At 40.4% G+C, this 14,746-nt stretch overlaps 1 protein-coding gene across 1 annotated transcript; it reads right to left on the reverse strand.

Annotated features, from left to right (window-relative positions):
• Positions 1-475: 475 nt before the first annotated feature.
• LOC133541422 (G-protein coupled receptor 183) lies at positions 476-1,423 on the reverse strand. The gene has a single exon (XM_061884829.1). The coding sequence runs from the start codon at positions 1,421-1,423 to the stop codon at positions 476-478; it is 948 nt and encodes a 315-aa protein (XP_061740813.1).
• Between the last annotated feature and the right edge of the window lie 13,323 nt (positions 1,424-14,746).

Here is a 14,746-nt window from a genome sequence, read left to right on the forward strand (position 1 = left end):
TATGGAGCGTAGATGTTGAAATCCCTAAATTTCTTGCAATGTCACTTTGAGAAAGGTTGTTCTTAAACTGTTTGACTATTTGCTCACACAGTTGTGGACAAAGGGGTGTACCTCGCCCCATCCTTTCTTGTGAAAGACTGAGCATTTTTTGGGAAGCTGTTTGTATACCCAATCATGGCACCCACCTGTTCCCAATTAGCCTGCACACCTGTGGGATGTTCCAAATAAGTGTTTGATGAGCATTCCTCAACTTTGTCAGTATTTATTTGTAGCATATTCAATTGAATATGGGTTGAAAAGGATTTACAAATCCTTGTATTCTGTTTATATTTACATCTAACACAATTTCCCAACTTAGGGTTTGTAGCTAAGATAGGTTCCAGCGACCCTGACCCCTGTAGAAAATGGATGGATGGATGGATATTTAGCCATCTGCTGCCTGATTGTTTACCAATCTATCAATTGAAAGAAAGAACTACGCAGATTGGTTGTGTCCAGCTGGGTCGTCGGCCATCTTTGGCGCGACACAGGCGCACCAGCGTTTGACGCAGCTGTGGGGCAGGAAGGGCACCTTGTCCAGGCGAGACAGGAAGACCAGGGGCTGAATGGTGCTGCTGATGTTGAGGAAGGCGAAGCCCACAGGCTGCACGTAGCAGCGGAACACTTCCGGCGAGTAATAGTCCTCGAAGGGGAAGAGGGCGACGGGCGGCAGGTAGTTGAAGACGATGATGCAAAGGATGGAGAGCACGATCTTGAAGGCCTTCTTCTTCATGGGATGCATGTGGTCTTTCTCCCCACTGCTGGACCTCTTCAGGGCCCACAAGATGCAGGTGTTGCACACCACCATCCAGGTGAAGGCGGCCAGGATCTCCCCGGTGAAGACCTTTTCGAAGTCGGGCAGGCCGCCCACCGCCTTGGCTGCGCAGTAGGCGAAGGTGAGGCAGAAGACCGACACGGACAGACTCAGGCGGTACTTGATGTGTTTGAGCTGGCCGAAGGTGAGCGGGAAAAGCACGGCGATGAAGCGATCCAAGCAGATGCAGGACAGGAACAAGGGCCCACTGGTGTCCTTCACGCCGTAGGAGAACTTGAGGGCGGACCACACCTCCTTGCTCTGCCAGTGGTAGAGATTGAGGAAGCTGACCGGGGTCATGGAGCCAAAGTAGGCGTCCATGAAGGCCAGGGAGCCCAGGTAGATGTCCGAGGTGGACGGCTCTCTGCGGTTGCGGATGAGGACGGCGATGACCAGGATGTTGGCGGGGATCCCCACCACCACGTTGATGCACTGGAGGGTGAGGTCGAACAGGATGCCCTCCACCTGGTAGTCGCAGCCGTCAAAGACACTGAAGGGTTTGACCGTGGCGTTGGAGGCGGTGACGTTGATGGGAGCCGGGACTGTAGACCAGGACGTGTTGCGCTCCATGGTTGTGGACTCTGGTGGGAGAGGATGGGAAATAATATCAATAACGATGTCAAAAACAATTAAAGCTGCAAGCAGCGTTGGTCGGGCCCGCCTTTGGCTGCTGCCGCCAATACTCGAGCCCTGGTCTAAGGCAGACCTACATAGAGGTTTTTGTTTCATGTCTCTACGACATTCCTAACAGAAGTTACAAGCAGTTTTGTCTGGGTTTTTTCCTAGGGGTCGCTAGAGCGCAATTTAGATTTTTAGGGTTTGGTTTTTTATTAGATGGCAATTTTCGCCAGTCTTGATGTGTGTGTAAAATTTGGTGAGTTTTGAAGCATGTTAAGGGGGTCAACTTACAGATCGGAGTTTCTGGATGTTGTTGATGAATGGCTTTCGCTTTGCATAGTAGAGCTTTAACTTGCACTTTGAAGCATTTTAAATGGGTCAAATTACAGCTCAAAGAGGCAAAAATGACATTTTTTAGGAAACTTTGCGCAGGGGTTCTTTGAAGGCGCGTAAAATCAAAACCGGAGCAGTAATCAAAACTTTGTTGGATAGTTTTAATCAAAAGGGTTCAATCTCTCTCCTGTGCGAGTTTGAAGCCGAAACAACAAACGCACTCGGAGGAGTTTACGTTTGAAAAAGGTGACGGGTTTTTACAAAACTTTTATTTTGAAGGGGTAATTTTTAACTTCCTGCTGATTTTTGCCGAAGGATGTCAATTATCTAAATGTAGGTCTAAGTGAGACCTACATGGAAGCTTTTGTTTCATGTCTTTCCGGCATTCCCACTGGAAGTTACAAGCAGTTTTGTCTGTGTTTTCTTCCTCGAAGCAGTTTTTGCTGTGTTTGATCAAGAAATTGCGCAAGAGCGCAATTTTGAGTTTTTTATTTATTTATTTTTTTATTAGATCGCAATTTCTGCCAGTCCTGATGTGTGTGCCAAATTTGGTGAGTTTTGAAGCATTTTAAGGGGGTCAAATTTCAGCTCAAAGAGGCAAAAATTGAATTTTTTGCGGAAATTTTGTTTTGAAGGGGTTTTTGCCAACTTCCTGTAGATTTTTGCTGAAAGAAGTGAGTTCATGAAAATTGGGTCTAAGTCAGACCTACATAGGAGTTTTTGTTTCATGTCGCTATGACATTCCTAACAGAAGTTACATGCAGTTTTGTCTGTAATTTTTTCCTAGGGGGCGCTAGAGCGCAATTTTCATTTTGGGGGATTGGTTGCTTAATAACTTGGGAAGGTTTGCTTTACCGACGTGTGTGTCAAATTTGGTGAGTTTTGAAGCATGTTAAGGGGGTCAAATTATAGCGCGTAGGTGCGGAATAATAATAAAACACAGCAGTTTCAATAGGGTCCTTGGCCCATAAGTATAAAGTTCTGCCAAACACTCGGGAGAATGCACTGGAGACTCTGCATTAGGGGCGGAAATCTCACTTTTATTAGGATCCTTGGCCCATTGAAAAGGACTCCAAAGGAGTCCTTTTCAATGGGCCAAGGACCCTATTGAAACTGGTGCGTTTTTTAGGATCCTTGGCCCATTGAAAAGGACTCTCTATATATATAGTAACTCATCCTTACCCCCCCTGTATACTGTGAAAACCATGTGATGATTGGACCTCCACAGGCGGAGTTAGGGGGGGGGTGCTTTTTCAGGCAGCACCAACAGCCCACCTGCCGGGAAATGCATGTTTTTCCCCTCTAAACTCTCTCCCTTTGTTTATAATGCCAATTTTCTGCTGGATTTAGTCTCTATAAACTCCAAGGAAAACAATACCCGGCTGGGGACAATTTTTGAAATCAGTCTCCAAACTAAGGCACGCGGGCCGAAAGCGGCCCGCCGGCGTCCAAAATCAGGCCCCTGGATTTTTATTCATTTTTTGAATTTTTGGGACATGGGAGACTTGTGGGACTCCATCCCAGGTACGATTTTTGAACATTTTGAGGACTTTTGCCTACTTTCCCAACTTTCCCCCCCCCACTTCCAGTGTGACTTTGCGGCGTGCACTATGGACATGCTGGGCATCCCTTGACTCGGGTGGTATACAGTATATATATATATATATATATATATATATATATATAAATATATATATATATATATATATATATATATATATATATATATACTGTATATTACCAAATAAACAATGTATATATATATATATATATATATATATATATATATATATATATATATATATATATATATAGATATAGATATATATATATATATACATTGTTTTCCTTGGAGTTTATAGAGACTAAATCCAGCAGAAAATTGGCATTATAAACAAAGGGAGAGAGTTTAGAGGGGAAAAACATGCATTTCCCGGCAGGTGGGCTGTTGGTGCTGCCTGAAAAAGCACCCCCCGCCCACCCCCCCTAACTCTGCCTGTGGAGGTCCAAGCGAGGAACCCTGGAACACATCCTCAGCTGCTGCACCGCGGCACTTGGAGATGGACGGTACCACTGGAGGCATGACCAAGTCCTTAAAACCATTGCTGAAGCCATCAGCGCAGGACTTGTGTGGTCGAAGCAGTTCCGACCCTCCAAGAAAATCATCGCCTTTGTCAGAGCTGGGGAGCAGCCAACCCCTGCCAGAAGAACATCTGCGGGCATCCTAACCTCTGCAAGAGACTGGCAGCTGTTGGTGGACCTTGAACATCAGCTGAAGTTCCTCAGCCACATTGCAGTCACCACCCTGCGACCAGACATTGTCCTCATGTCTGAGTCCACCAAGCAGGTAGTGCTGCTGGAGCTGACCGTCCCATGGGAAGACCGCCTGGAAGAAGCCTTTGAGAGGAAGCTCTCCAAGTACGCGGGACTGGTCAGTGACTGTCAGCAGGCTGGTTGGAGAGCTAGGTGTCTCCCCGTCGAGGTTGGATGCAGGGGTTTTGCAGTCCGCTCCCTGACCAGAGCCTTCAGCACTTTGGGCATCGAGGGAGAGAAAAGGAGGAGAACCATCCGCAGTACCACCGCTGCGGCAGAGATGGCTGTGGCTCAAGAGAGGAGAGCCATGGAGTCATGGTAGCTAGCTAGACATCTGGACACAAGCTGGGGTGTGATCAGCCCCGGCTGGGTCACCTGCAGGAGGGTGTATGATGTTGAAAGACCCGATGATTCCAGGCACATCACTGAAGATGTGTCCAGAGGCATCAGTAGATGTATGTACACAGCATTAAAGGCAATGACGGCGAAATCATTGAAGAATCACATTTAATCCATCCATTAATATATCCAAAGTAAAGACAACTTGGATTATTCACCTTGTTATGTACATTTTTATGCCGAAAGAGGCGATTTTAGCCGAGTTTAGCTACTTTTCGAGACGGGTGACGCAACCGAGTGACGTAAGCGCCCGCCAGGGGGTGCATTTTACGGCGGGGGTGCATAATTTGGCACAACACCGGTCGCATATTTCCACCATGGAAATAGTTTCAACGCTCAGCAGTATTTGTTTGGTAATAATGCTGTATTTTTGTGTAAAGTTAATGTTTACATATTGTGCATTACATTGCAGTTTGTTAATTGAATTATACATCTTATACATTGTCATTGTGTGTATTTCAGTTTTACAAAAATAATAATAATAAAAATAAAAATCCAGTGCAAGACAAAGCAAGATCAACAACAATAAAGAGCCTAAATGGATTCATCTGCTTTGGAACTTTATTAGAACGTCCTGGATTGGTTGCTAGCTGTCTGCCAAGCTGTATAACCTCAACACATTCAGTGAGGGCAGAACAATATATGTATATGTATATATATATGTATATATATATATATACATATATATATATATATATATATGTATATATATATATATATATATATATATATATATATATATATATTAGGGCTGGGCAACGATTAAAAATGTTAATCGAAATTAATCGCACAATTTCTCTGATTAATCGCGATTAACTGCCTTGTATACGCAAAGCCCAATAATGAATTCCAAAGTAGTGTGTAGTGCACCTTTATTGGAATATTCTCCCACATGAACAAAAGCGCCAAAACATTTGTTGTGCAAACACAATTTAAATCAGTCCTTGTTAAACAGTAGCAGTTAAATAGCATATTTGATGAAAATCAACTCCAAAAATGTAAATACAAACATTTAAGCTTATTGCCACTGCCAGGGTATTTAAGTTATCCTGTTTGTTATGGAAAATAAATATAATCTACATACAAATCTCTGAGCCACAATCATAACATCTGAACAGGCAATTTCTGAGGTAACAGCAGAAACATTTTTTTTTATCAGGGATCTTATGTTTAAAAAACTATATTATAGGTAGTGGGCTGTTTTAGGGAATTTTTGATCAAATTATCCTTACTAGCAATATTAATAATGTTGTGTTTATTCTGTGTAGTGCACTTAAAATAATTATGACCATATCTAGGAATTGATATGATGGGAATTTTCAGATTGTTTGCCTGGTGCTTTGATAAACTGAACGCATCATATACATGGTACTATATTGTGATGTTATGAGCCAGGGAATAAAAGAACTACCCTACCCAGCATGCAACAGAAGTGAGGAGCATGTATAGGTTGTGTCGCCATGACGGCATCTTGTATGTTGTGATATGCATGCTCTGAAAGTAAACGTTAAGAAGTCAGCCAACACTCCTGGTCTGCATTATTCATAAATAGACAGACAACACATATACTCCGCTGCTTCACAGGCCGCTGGATGTAGCCGGCAAAGTATTCCCATGCTAGCTAGCCGCTCTAGCAAGCACGCCTCATTCAGTCCAAAACGGCCCGATCTATCCACATCCAGAATTGTCTGGCGGTCGTAAGTGATCCCGGAGTGACCACGCTGTAAGCCAGCCATGACATTTGCAGAATTGTCCGGTATTTTTGCCAAATGTTCCATCTTTACCAAGAGCCCATCGACGCCGAAGCCCATCCGAGCGACGCCATCTTGTTAAGAAAAGGGGTTAACAAAATAAAAGCATGTAAACAACATACGCAAATGTGCGATAAAATAATTGTCCGTGTTAATAGATTGATGAGTTAACTCGTAATTAACGCACTAATTTGCCCACCCCTAATATATATATATATATATATATATATATGTATATATATATATATATATATATCCATCCATCCATCCATTTTCTACCGCTTATTCCCTTTTTGGGGTCGCGGGGGGCGCTGGCGCCTATCTCAGCTACAATCTGGCGGAAGGCGGGGTACACCCTGGACAAATCGCCACCTCATCGCAGGGCCAACACAGATAGACAGACAACATTCACACTCACATTCACACACTAGGGCCAATTTAGTGTTGCCAATCAACCTATCCCCAGGTGCATGTCTTTGGAAGTGGGAGGAAGCCGGAGTACCCGGAGGGAACCCACGCAGTCACGGGAGAACATGCAAACTCCACACAGGAAGATCCCGAGCCTGGATTTGAACCCAGGACTGCAGGAACTTCGTATTGTGAGGCAGACGCACTAACCCCTCTGCCACCGTGAATATATATATATATATACACACACATACATAATCTAGTAATTAAGGTGCTTGTAATTAATTAAGAACATTGGTTCTCAGGACTGAACACATCTTACCTGTGTGAATTGATGAAGGTGGACCCCGACTTAAACAAGTTGAAAAACTATTGGGGTGTTACCATTTAGTGGTCAATTGTACGGAATATGTACTGTACTGTGTAATCTACTAATAAAAGTATCAATCAATCAATCAATAGTGACAATAAGAGGCATTCTCTTCTATTTGATTCTATTCTATCAAGGTTTGATTTGGTTGCTCATATCTGCTTTTAGCGTCAAGATCGAGGACTTTAATGTACTTGGATAGTTTGCAGACTTTACTGCACGGCAGCCTTGTTGCTTTATTTGACCATCTCTTGGTTGACTGGAAGTGAGCAGTTGAGAAAAAGTCCCGTGACTGAACACAAGCTCTACTGCACACGCACAGCAACAGGGTACGCTTACATGTGCTAACATAAGTGTTTATTTTAGGTCATTTCTAGCGATGCATGAAAAAATAATAATTATTAGATGTATTGATGACGCTATAAAAGAGTGTGGAGTACGATGCTCCTCTGCCTGAGGTTGGATTATTTGGCATCAAAATTAGCAATAAAGGCAAGTTGTGTAATTATTAGGTTAGATTCCAGTAGGGCTGCAAAGGGGTGGAAAGTTTCTGATAAATTTCTGATAACCTTTCGGGAATTTACCACGGGAAGTGGAGCTTGGGAAGTTTGGGAATTTTGACAATTTTTTCTGATTATTCAAAGTTGGACACCGTCCATGGGAATTAATGAGAATATATGGGAATTAGGAATATACAGTATGGGAATTAATTGGAACCCCATTAAATATCCTTTATTTAAATATCCTTTCAAAACCCCATTAAATATCCTATTTATTTTCGTCGTCTAAGCTGTCCTTGCGTGCGTTATTACGTCACGTGGTCACATGACCACGTGCGTCATTACGTCACGCGGGCACGTGACCTAATGCGGGAAGCATAAAACCCGGTAGTGGGCTGCTCCCAGGAAGAGCGAGAGGGACACGCTGGGCGAGGTTGCTGCAGGTACGTGACCCTGGGCGAGGTTGCTGCAGGTCTGTGACCCTGGGCGAGGTTGCTGCAGGTACGTGACCCTGGGCGAGGTTGCTGCAGGTACGTGACCCTGGGAGAGGTTGCTGCAGGTATGTAACCCTGGGCGAGGTTGCTGCAGGTCTGTGACCCTGGGAGAGGTTGCTGCAGGTATGTGACCCTGGGCGAGGTTGCTGCAGGTACGTGACCCTGGGCGAGGTTGCTGCAGGTATGTGACCCTGGGTGAGGTTGCTGCAGGTACGTGACCCTGGGCGAGGTTGCTGCAGGTATGTGACCCTGGGTGAGGTTGCTGCAGGTACGTGACCCTGGGCGAGGTTGCTGCAGGTATGTGACCCTGGGAGAGGTTGCTGCAGGTACGTGACCCTGGGCGAGGTTGCTGCAGGTACGTGACCCTGGGCGAGGTTGCTGCAGGTACGTGACCCTGGGCGAGGTTGCTGCAGGTACGTGACCCTGGGCGAGGTAGCTGCAGGTACGTGACTCAGTTTTGACGCTTTAATTATTAACTAAGCCTTCCAAACTGAAATGTAATAATTTCGAACTGTAGGAGCCGACTACAGGAGCCGTGGGTCGTCGCGCAGGAGTGTTGAGTGCGATTTATCTGCAGAATTGGTGAGTTGCATTCGTGTAGCTTTACGTAGCCTAGCCGCTACATTGGTTTTGAATGGAGCTGTTAGCATCTACTGACATGCCTGTGTCTCTGAATATAGTAAACAATGAAAATGTTATCACTGTCAACAATTGTCTGATTGTTCTTGGGTAGTTTTACTTGTTTGATGGTTATTAATGCTATGCATCGGAGGCACTTTTTGAAAGCAAGAGCTACTTCTTGGGTACTGATTAATGCAAAGGGATACCAGTTTGATACACACGTAAATAAATTGCCAGAAATAGCCAATTTGCCCAATTTACCTTTAATAAATGAATCTATATATATATATATATATATATATATATAAAATGGGTGTTTCTGTCTGTCATTCCGTCGTATATTTTTTGCCTTCTACGGAAGGTGTTTTGTAGAGAATAAATGATTAAAAAAAACCCACTTAATTGAACGGTTTAAAAGAGGAGAAAGCAGAAAAAAAATCAAAATTAAATTTTGAAACAGTTTATCTTCAACTTCGACTCTTTAAAATTCAAAATTCAACTGAAAAAAAGGGAAAAGCTAGCTAATTCGAATATTTTTGAAAAAATTTAAAAAAATATTTATGGAACATCATTAGTAATTTTTCCTGATTAAGATTAATTTTAGAATTTTGATGACATGTTTTAAATAGGTTAAAATCCGATCTGCACTTTGTTAGAATATATAACAAATTGGACCAAGCTATATTTCTAACAAAGACAAATCATTATTTCTTCTAGATTTTCCAGAACAAAAATTTTAAAAGAAATTCAAAAGACTTTGAAATAAGATTTAAATTTGATTCTACAGATTTAGTAGATTTGCTGGAATAATTTTTTTGAATTTTAATCATAGATAGTTTGAAGAAATATTTCACAAATATTCTTCGTCGAAAAAACAGAAGCTAAAATGAAGAATTAAATTCAAATGTATTTATTATTCTTTACAATAAAAAAAAAATACTTGAACATTGATTTAAATTGTCAGGAAAGAAGAGGAAGGAATTTAAAAGGTAAAAAGGTATATGTGTTTAAAAATCTTAAAATCATTTTTAAGGTTGTATTTTTTCTCTAAAATTGTCTTTCCGAAAGTTATAAGAAGCAAAGTAAAAAAATAAATGAATTTATTTAAACAAGTGAAGACCAAGTCTTTAAAATATTTTCTGGGATTTTCAAATTTTATTTGAGTTTTGTCTCTCTTAGAATTAAAAATGTCCAGCAAAGCGAGACCAGCTTGCTAGTAAATAAATACAATTTAAAAAATAGAGGCAGCTCACTGGTAAGTGCTGCTATTTGAGCTATTTTTAGAACAGGCCAGCGGGCGACTCATCTGGTCCTTACGGGCCACCTGGTGCCCGCCTTGGTGACCCATGAATTAGAGAAATTAATATTTTGATACAACAATTATATTATTTATTCTAATTGGATTTATGAATTATTTATTGTACAATATTAAGGAATATACTTTGCTATTTGAATACAGTAATATTGTTTAGTATTTGAATGTATTTTCTTTTGTGTGCGCACTGGAAATTTGACAGGTCCTGCCCCTGTTATACAGACCTGGTTGGCGAGCAAGAGCCTGAACTAGAGTCTGAAGCTTTATGTCTGGAACTGAACCAACTGAACTGAGTCCACCCAACCGAGCCCCGGGCAGGTAGGAAGCTCCTCAGCTCCTCAGCTGTTTTGTCTTTACCAAAATGCAACGTCTTCATTGAACTCCTGAACTTTCACTTTTTCTCCGTCCCTTCACCAAAACCCCTCTGGACGCCAGAGGTGGTAGTAACGCGCTACATTTACTCCGTTACATCTACTTGTGTAACTTTTGGGATAAATTGTACTTCTACGAGTAGTTTTTATGCAACATACTTTTACTTTTACTTGAGTATATTTATAGAGAAGAAACGCTACTTTTACTCCGTTCCATTTATCTACAATCAGCTCGTTACTCGCTACTTTTTTTTAATCGATCTGTTAATGCACGCTTTGTTTGTTTTGATTTTGTCAGACACGCATTCAAAGTAGGAACTACACATGCCTGCGTTTCACCAATCAAATGCAGTCACTGGTGACGTTGGACCAATCAAACAGAGCCAGGCGGTCACGTGACCGTCACACGTCGAATCCGACCTAAAAAAGTTGAAAAACTTATTGGGGTGTTACTATTTAGTGGTCAATTGTAGGGAATATGTACTGTACTGTGCAATCTAATAATACAAGTTTCAATCAACCAATCAATCAAAAGTGTAAAGGAAAAAAGACACTTTTTATTTCAACCGTACTTCCCGTCAAAAGCCTAAAGACTGATCGCACAGTTCCTGTCTTCACAATAAAAGCACCGCTGCGTTAACAAAATAAGAGTCTCCGAAAGCCAGCGCAAACAAGCTAGCAAGCTACGGAGTTCGCCGCCAATGTATTTCTTGTAAAGTGTATAAAAAGGAATATGGAAGCTGGACAAATAAGATGCCAAAAACCAACGACTTTCATGTGGTATTAGACGGAAAAGAGGAACTTTTTTTCTCCTCCATTTGAAAACGTGGACGTCTGATTCCAATCAATGCAAGTCATCAGAATCAGGTAATACACCAACTTATATTCTTGTCTTCATGAAAGATAGGAATCTATGTGTTAAACATGCATGTATATTCATTAAAACACCTTTAACATGTCAACAAAAAGGGCAAAATAAATAAATATAAATTATATACTGTATATATAAATGTATATATATATATATATATATATATATATATATATATATATATAATATGTGTGTGTATATGATATGTGTGTGTATATATATGTGTGTGTATGTATATATGAGGTAGATAACCTCGACTTGATCATTTATTAAGTAATTGATAAACGTTGAAAAACTTATTGGGGTGTTACCATTTAGTGGTCAATTGTAGGGAATATGTACTGTACTGTGCAATCTAATAATAAAAGTTTCAATCAATCAATCAATCAAAAGTGTAAAGGAAAAAAGACACTTTTTATTTCAACAGTACTTCCCGTCAAAAGCCTAAAGACTGATCGCACAGTTCCTGTCTTCACAATAAAAGTGCCACTCCATCGCGCCTGCGCTAACAAAATAAGAGTCTCCGAAAGCCAGCGCAAACAAGCTTGCAAGCTACGGAGTTTGCCGCCAATGTATTTCTTGTAAAGTGTATAAAAACAAATATAGAAGCTGGACAAATAAGATGCCAAAAACCAACGACTTTCATGTGGTATTAGACAGAAAAGAGGAACTTTTTTCTCCTCCATTTGAAAACGTGGACGTCTGATTCCAATCAATGCAAGTCATCAGAATCAGGTAATACACCAACTTATATTCTTGTCTTCATGAAAGATAGGAATCTATATGTTAAACATGCATGTATATTCATTAAAACACCTTTAACATGTCAACAAAAAGGGCAAAATAAATAAATATAAATTATATACTGTATATATAAATGTATATATATATATATATATATATAATATGTGTGTGTATATGATATGTGTGTGTATATGATATGTGTGTGTATATGATATGTGTGTGTATGTATATATGAGGTAGATCACCTCAACTTGGTCATTTATTAAGTAATTGATAAACGTTGAAAAACTTATTAGGGTGTTACCATTTAGTGGTCAATTGTACAGAATATGTACTGTACTGTGCAATCTAATAATACACGTTTCAATCAATCAATCAATCAATCAAATCAATGGATGCCTACTGAGCCTATGGTGCTGTTAAGTTATTGTGGCTCAATGTGCCATTTATTTTATTTTATTTTAATGTACTATTATTTAATATATATTATTGTTTTAGTTGCTTAAGAGATATTCCTGGCTCTGAATTTTCTCATTGCTATTTTTATGTTTTTGTGCATTGTCTGTTGCCGTAATCAGGTTACTCATCAGTTACTCAGTACTTGAGTAGTTTTTTCACAACATACTTTTTACTTTTACTCAAGTAAATATTTGGGTGACTACTCCGTACTTTTACTTGAGTAATAAATCTCTAAAGTAACTGTACTCTTACTTGAGTACAATTTCTGGCTACTCTACCCACCTCTGCTGGACGCTGCCACCACAAGGTGGACTTTGCAGGGTCGTCTAATGAACTCTGAACTCATGTAGCGCTTAAACCATCGTTGGTAGAAACAAGGACTGAGTCAAGTACTGTACAACATTGTAAATATTGAACCTTCTGGCAATTTGTTGAATTTGTCAATGACCATTGGAATTTACACGTCTGTTTGTTGTTGTTAATTTATCCTATTATTCTTTAATATAATTTGGTACCACTTAAATTTAAAGACCTACTGAAAGCCACTACTAGCGACCACGCAGTCTGATTGTTCTGCCCCAGTTATTAAGATTACTCTATTTAGTGTATGTTTATTGCTAAGTCATTTCAATTGGTTCTGCTAAGTGAGCTGTACCTATAAGAAACGCGTAGGTAGGTCACGTGTTTAGACTCCGGAAACATTTCAAACTGGTGTGCACAACTCCACTTCACTCCTCGTGTTTCTCAGCAAACAACTATTACACCTTATGCTGTTCGTGGCATCGTTGGTATGTACCTATCTTTAATGTTTATAGTACACAATGAATCATACTTAGCTGTGAAATGTGTGTGTTTAACGATGTTAGACGATATCTGATTTCATCACTTGTTCACGTCAGCTAACTTTCATTTGTTGTCATCTGCCTCCATCTAGTGGACGTTTGTTGTACTGTTACTTAAGACAATTTACCGGTAAACAGCAGAATGCTCATTTGTCACTTGTATTTAATAATTATAACCATACATACAGTAAAGTGTGACAAAGTTAAACTTAGATTTAATTCAAATGGAATGCTTGATAGTCTGTGGTCTGTGATATGACATTATTAAGTTCATTTAATTCAGGCATTTACATGTACAATGTTTGTGTCCTACAGTTTCACCCTTTCAATTGTCAATAAACCTGGCCTCCATCAGTCAACCTGCTGTTCAGAGTTTTGATGAGCGGAAGGTGTTGAACTTACTGCTTTCGTGTACAAGTGTGCTTAAGGAAGGCAGGATACTGATAGTTTATATATCAATGATGAAATATTAACATTGCAACACATGCCAATACGGCCGAGTTAGTTGACTAAATTGCAATTTTTATTTTTGCGTGAAGTATCCTGTTGAAAACGTGGCGGTATGATGTTGACGCGTGCTTGTGACGTTATTGGTTGGAGCGGACATTTTATCCCAGCACCACTCACGGCTATAAGTCGTCTCTTTTCATCGCATAATTACACAGTATTTTGGACATCTGTGTTGCTGAATATTTTGCAATTTGTTCAATTAATAATGGAGACGTCAAAGAAGAAAGATGTAGGTGGAAAGCGGTGTTTCTTTGTTTGTTGTGAAGCTTTAACACAGAGCGGTCAAGCGAACATGTTTCTCTACGTCAACCAGCAAGTTTTTGGATGGGAAAATTGTGGTATTAAGTCAGCTCTTACCGGAGACATCAGCGGAGCTTCCGTCCTGCTGCAGCTGCGTGAATTCCCTCAGAGACACTCATGGTCACACCTCTCCGACTTTCAGGTGCTATTTAACTCACTAAAACACTAGCAACACAATAAGCAGATAAGCGATTTTCCAGAATTATCCTAGTAAATGTGTCTAATAACATCTGAATCGCTCCCACTGCAATCGCCTTTTTTTATATTTATAAATAAATAAATAAATGGGTTGTACTTGTATAGCAGTGGTCCCCAACCTTTTTGTATCCGCGGACCGGTCAACGCTTAATAATTTGTCCCGGGGCCCAGGGGACGGGAGGGGGATCCTTTTTTTTTTTTTTTTTTTTCCCTTTGTCATGAAAAAGGGAGGTTTTGGTGGTTGGTGCACTAATTGTAAGTGTATATTGTGTTTTTTATGTTGATTTGATAAAAAAAAATGAAAAATAGAAAAAAAATATATATATTTTTATTTTTTTATTTTTAATAAAAATTAATAAAAAAATCTTCTGCGGCCCGGTACCAATCAGGCCACGGCCCGGTACCGGGCCGCGGGCCGGTGGTTGAGTACCACTGTTGTATAGCGCTTTTCTACCTTCAAGTTACTCAAAGCGCTT

Source organism: Nerophis ophidion, linkage group LG23, assembly GCF_033978795.1.
Source record: "Nerophis ophidion isolate RoL-2023_Sa linkage group LG23, RoL_Noph_v1.0, whole genome shotgun sequence".
In the NCBI taxonomy this organism is placed as follows: Eukaryota; Metazoa; Chordata; class Actinopteri; order Syngnathiformes; family Syngnathidae; genus Nerophis; species Nerophis ophidion.

Coding starts and splice junctions, on each gene's coding strand:
- LOC133541422 (XM_061884829.1), bottom strand. CDS start 1,423: ATGGAGCGCAACACGTCCTGGTCTACAGTCCCGGCTCCCATCAACGTC.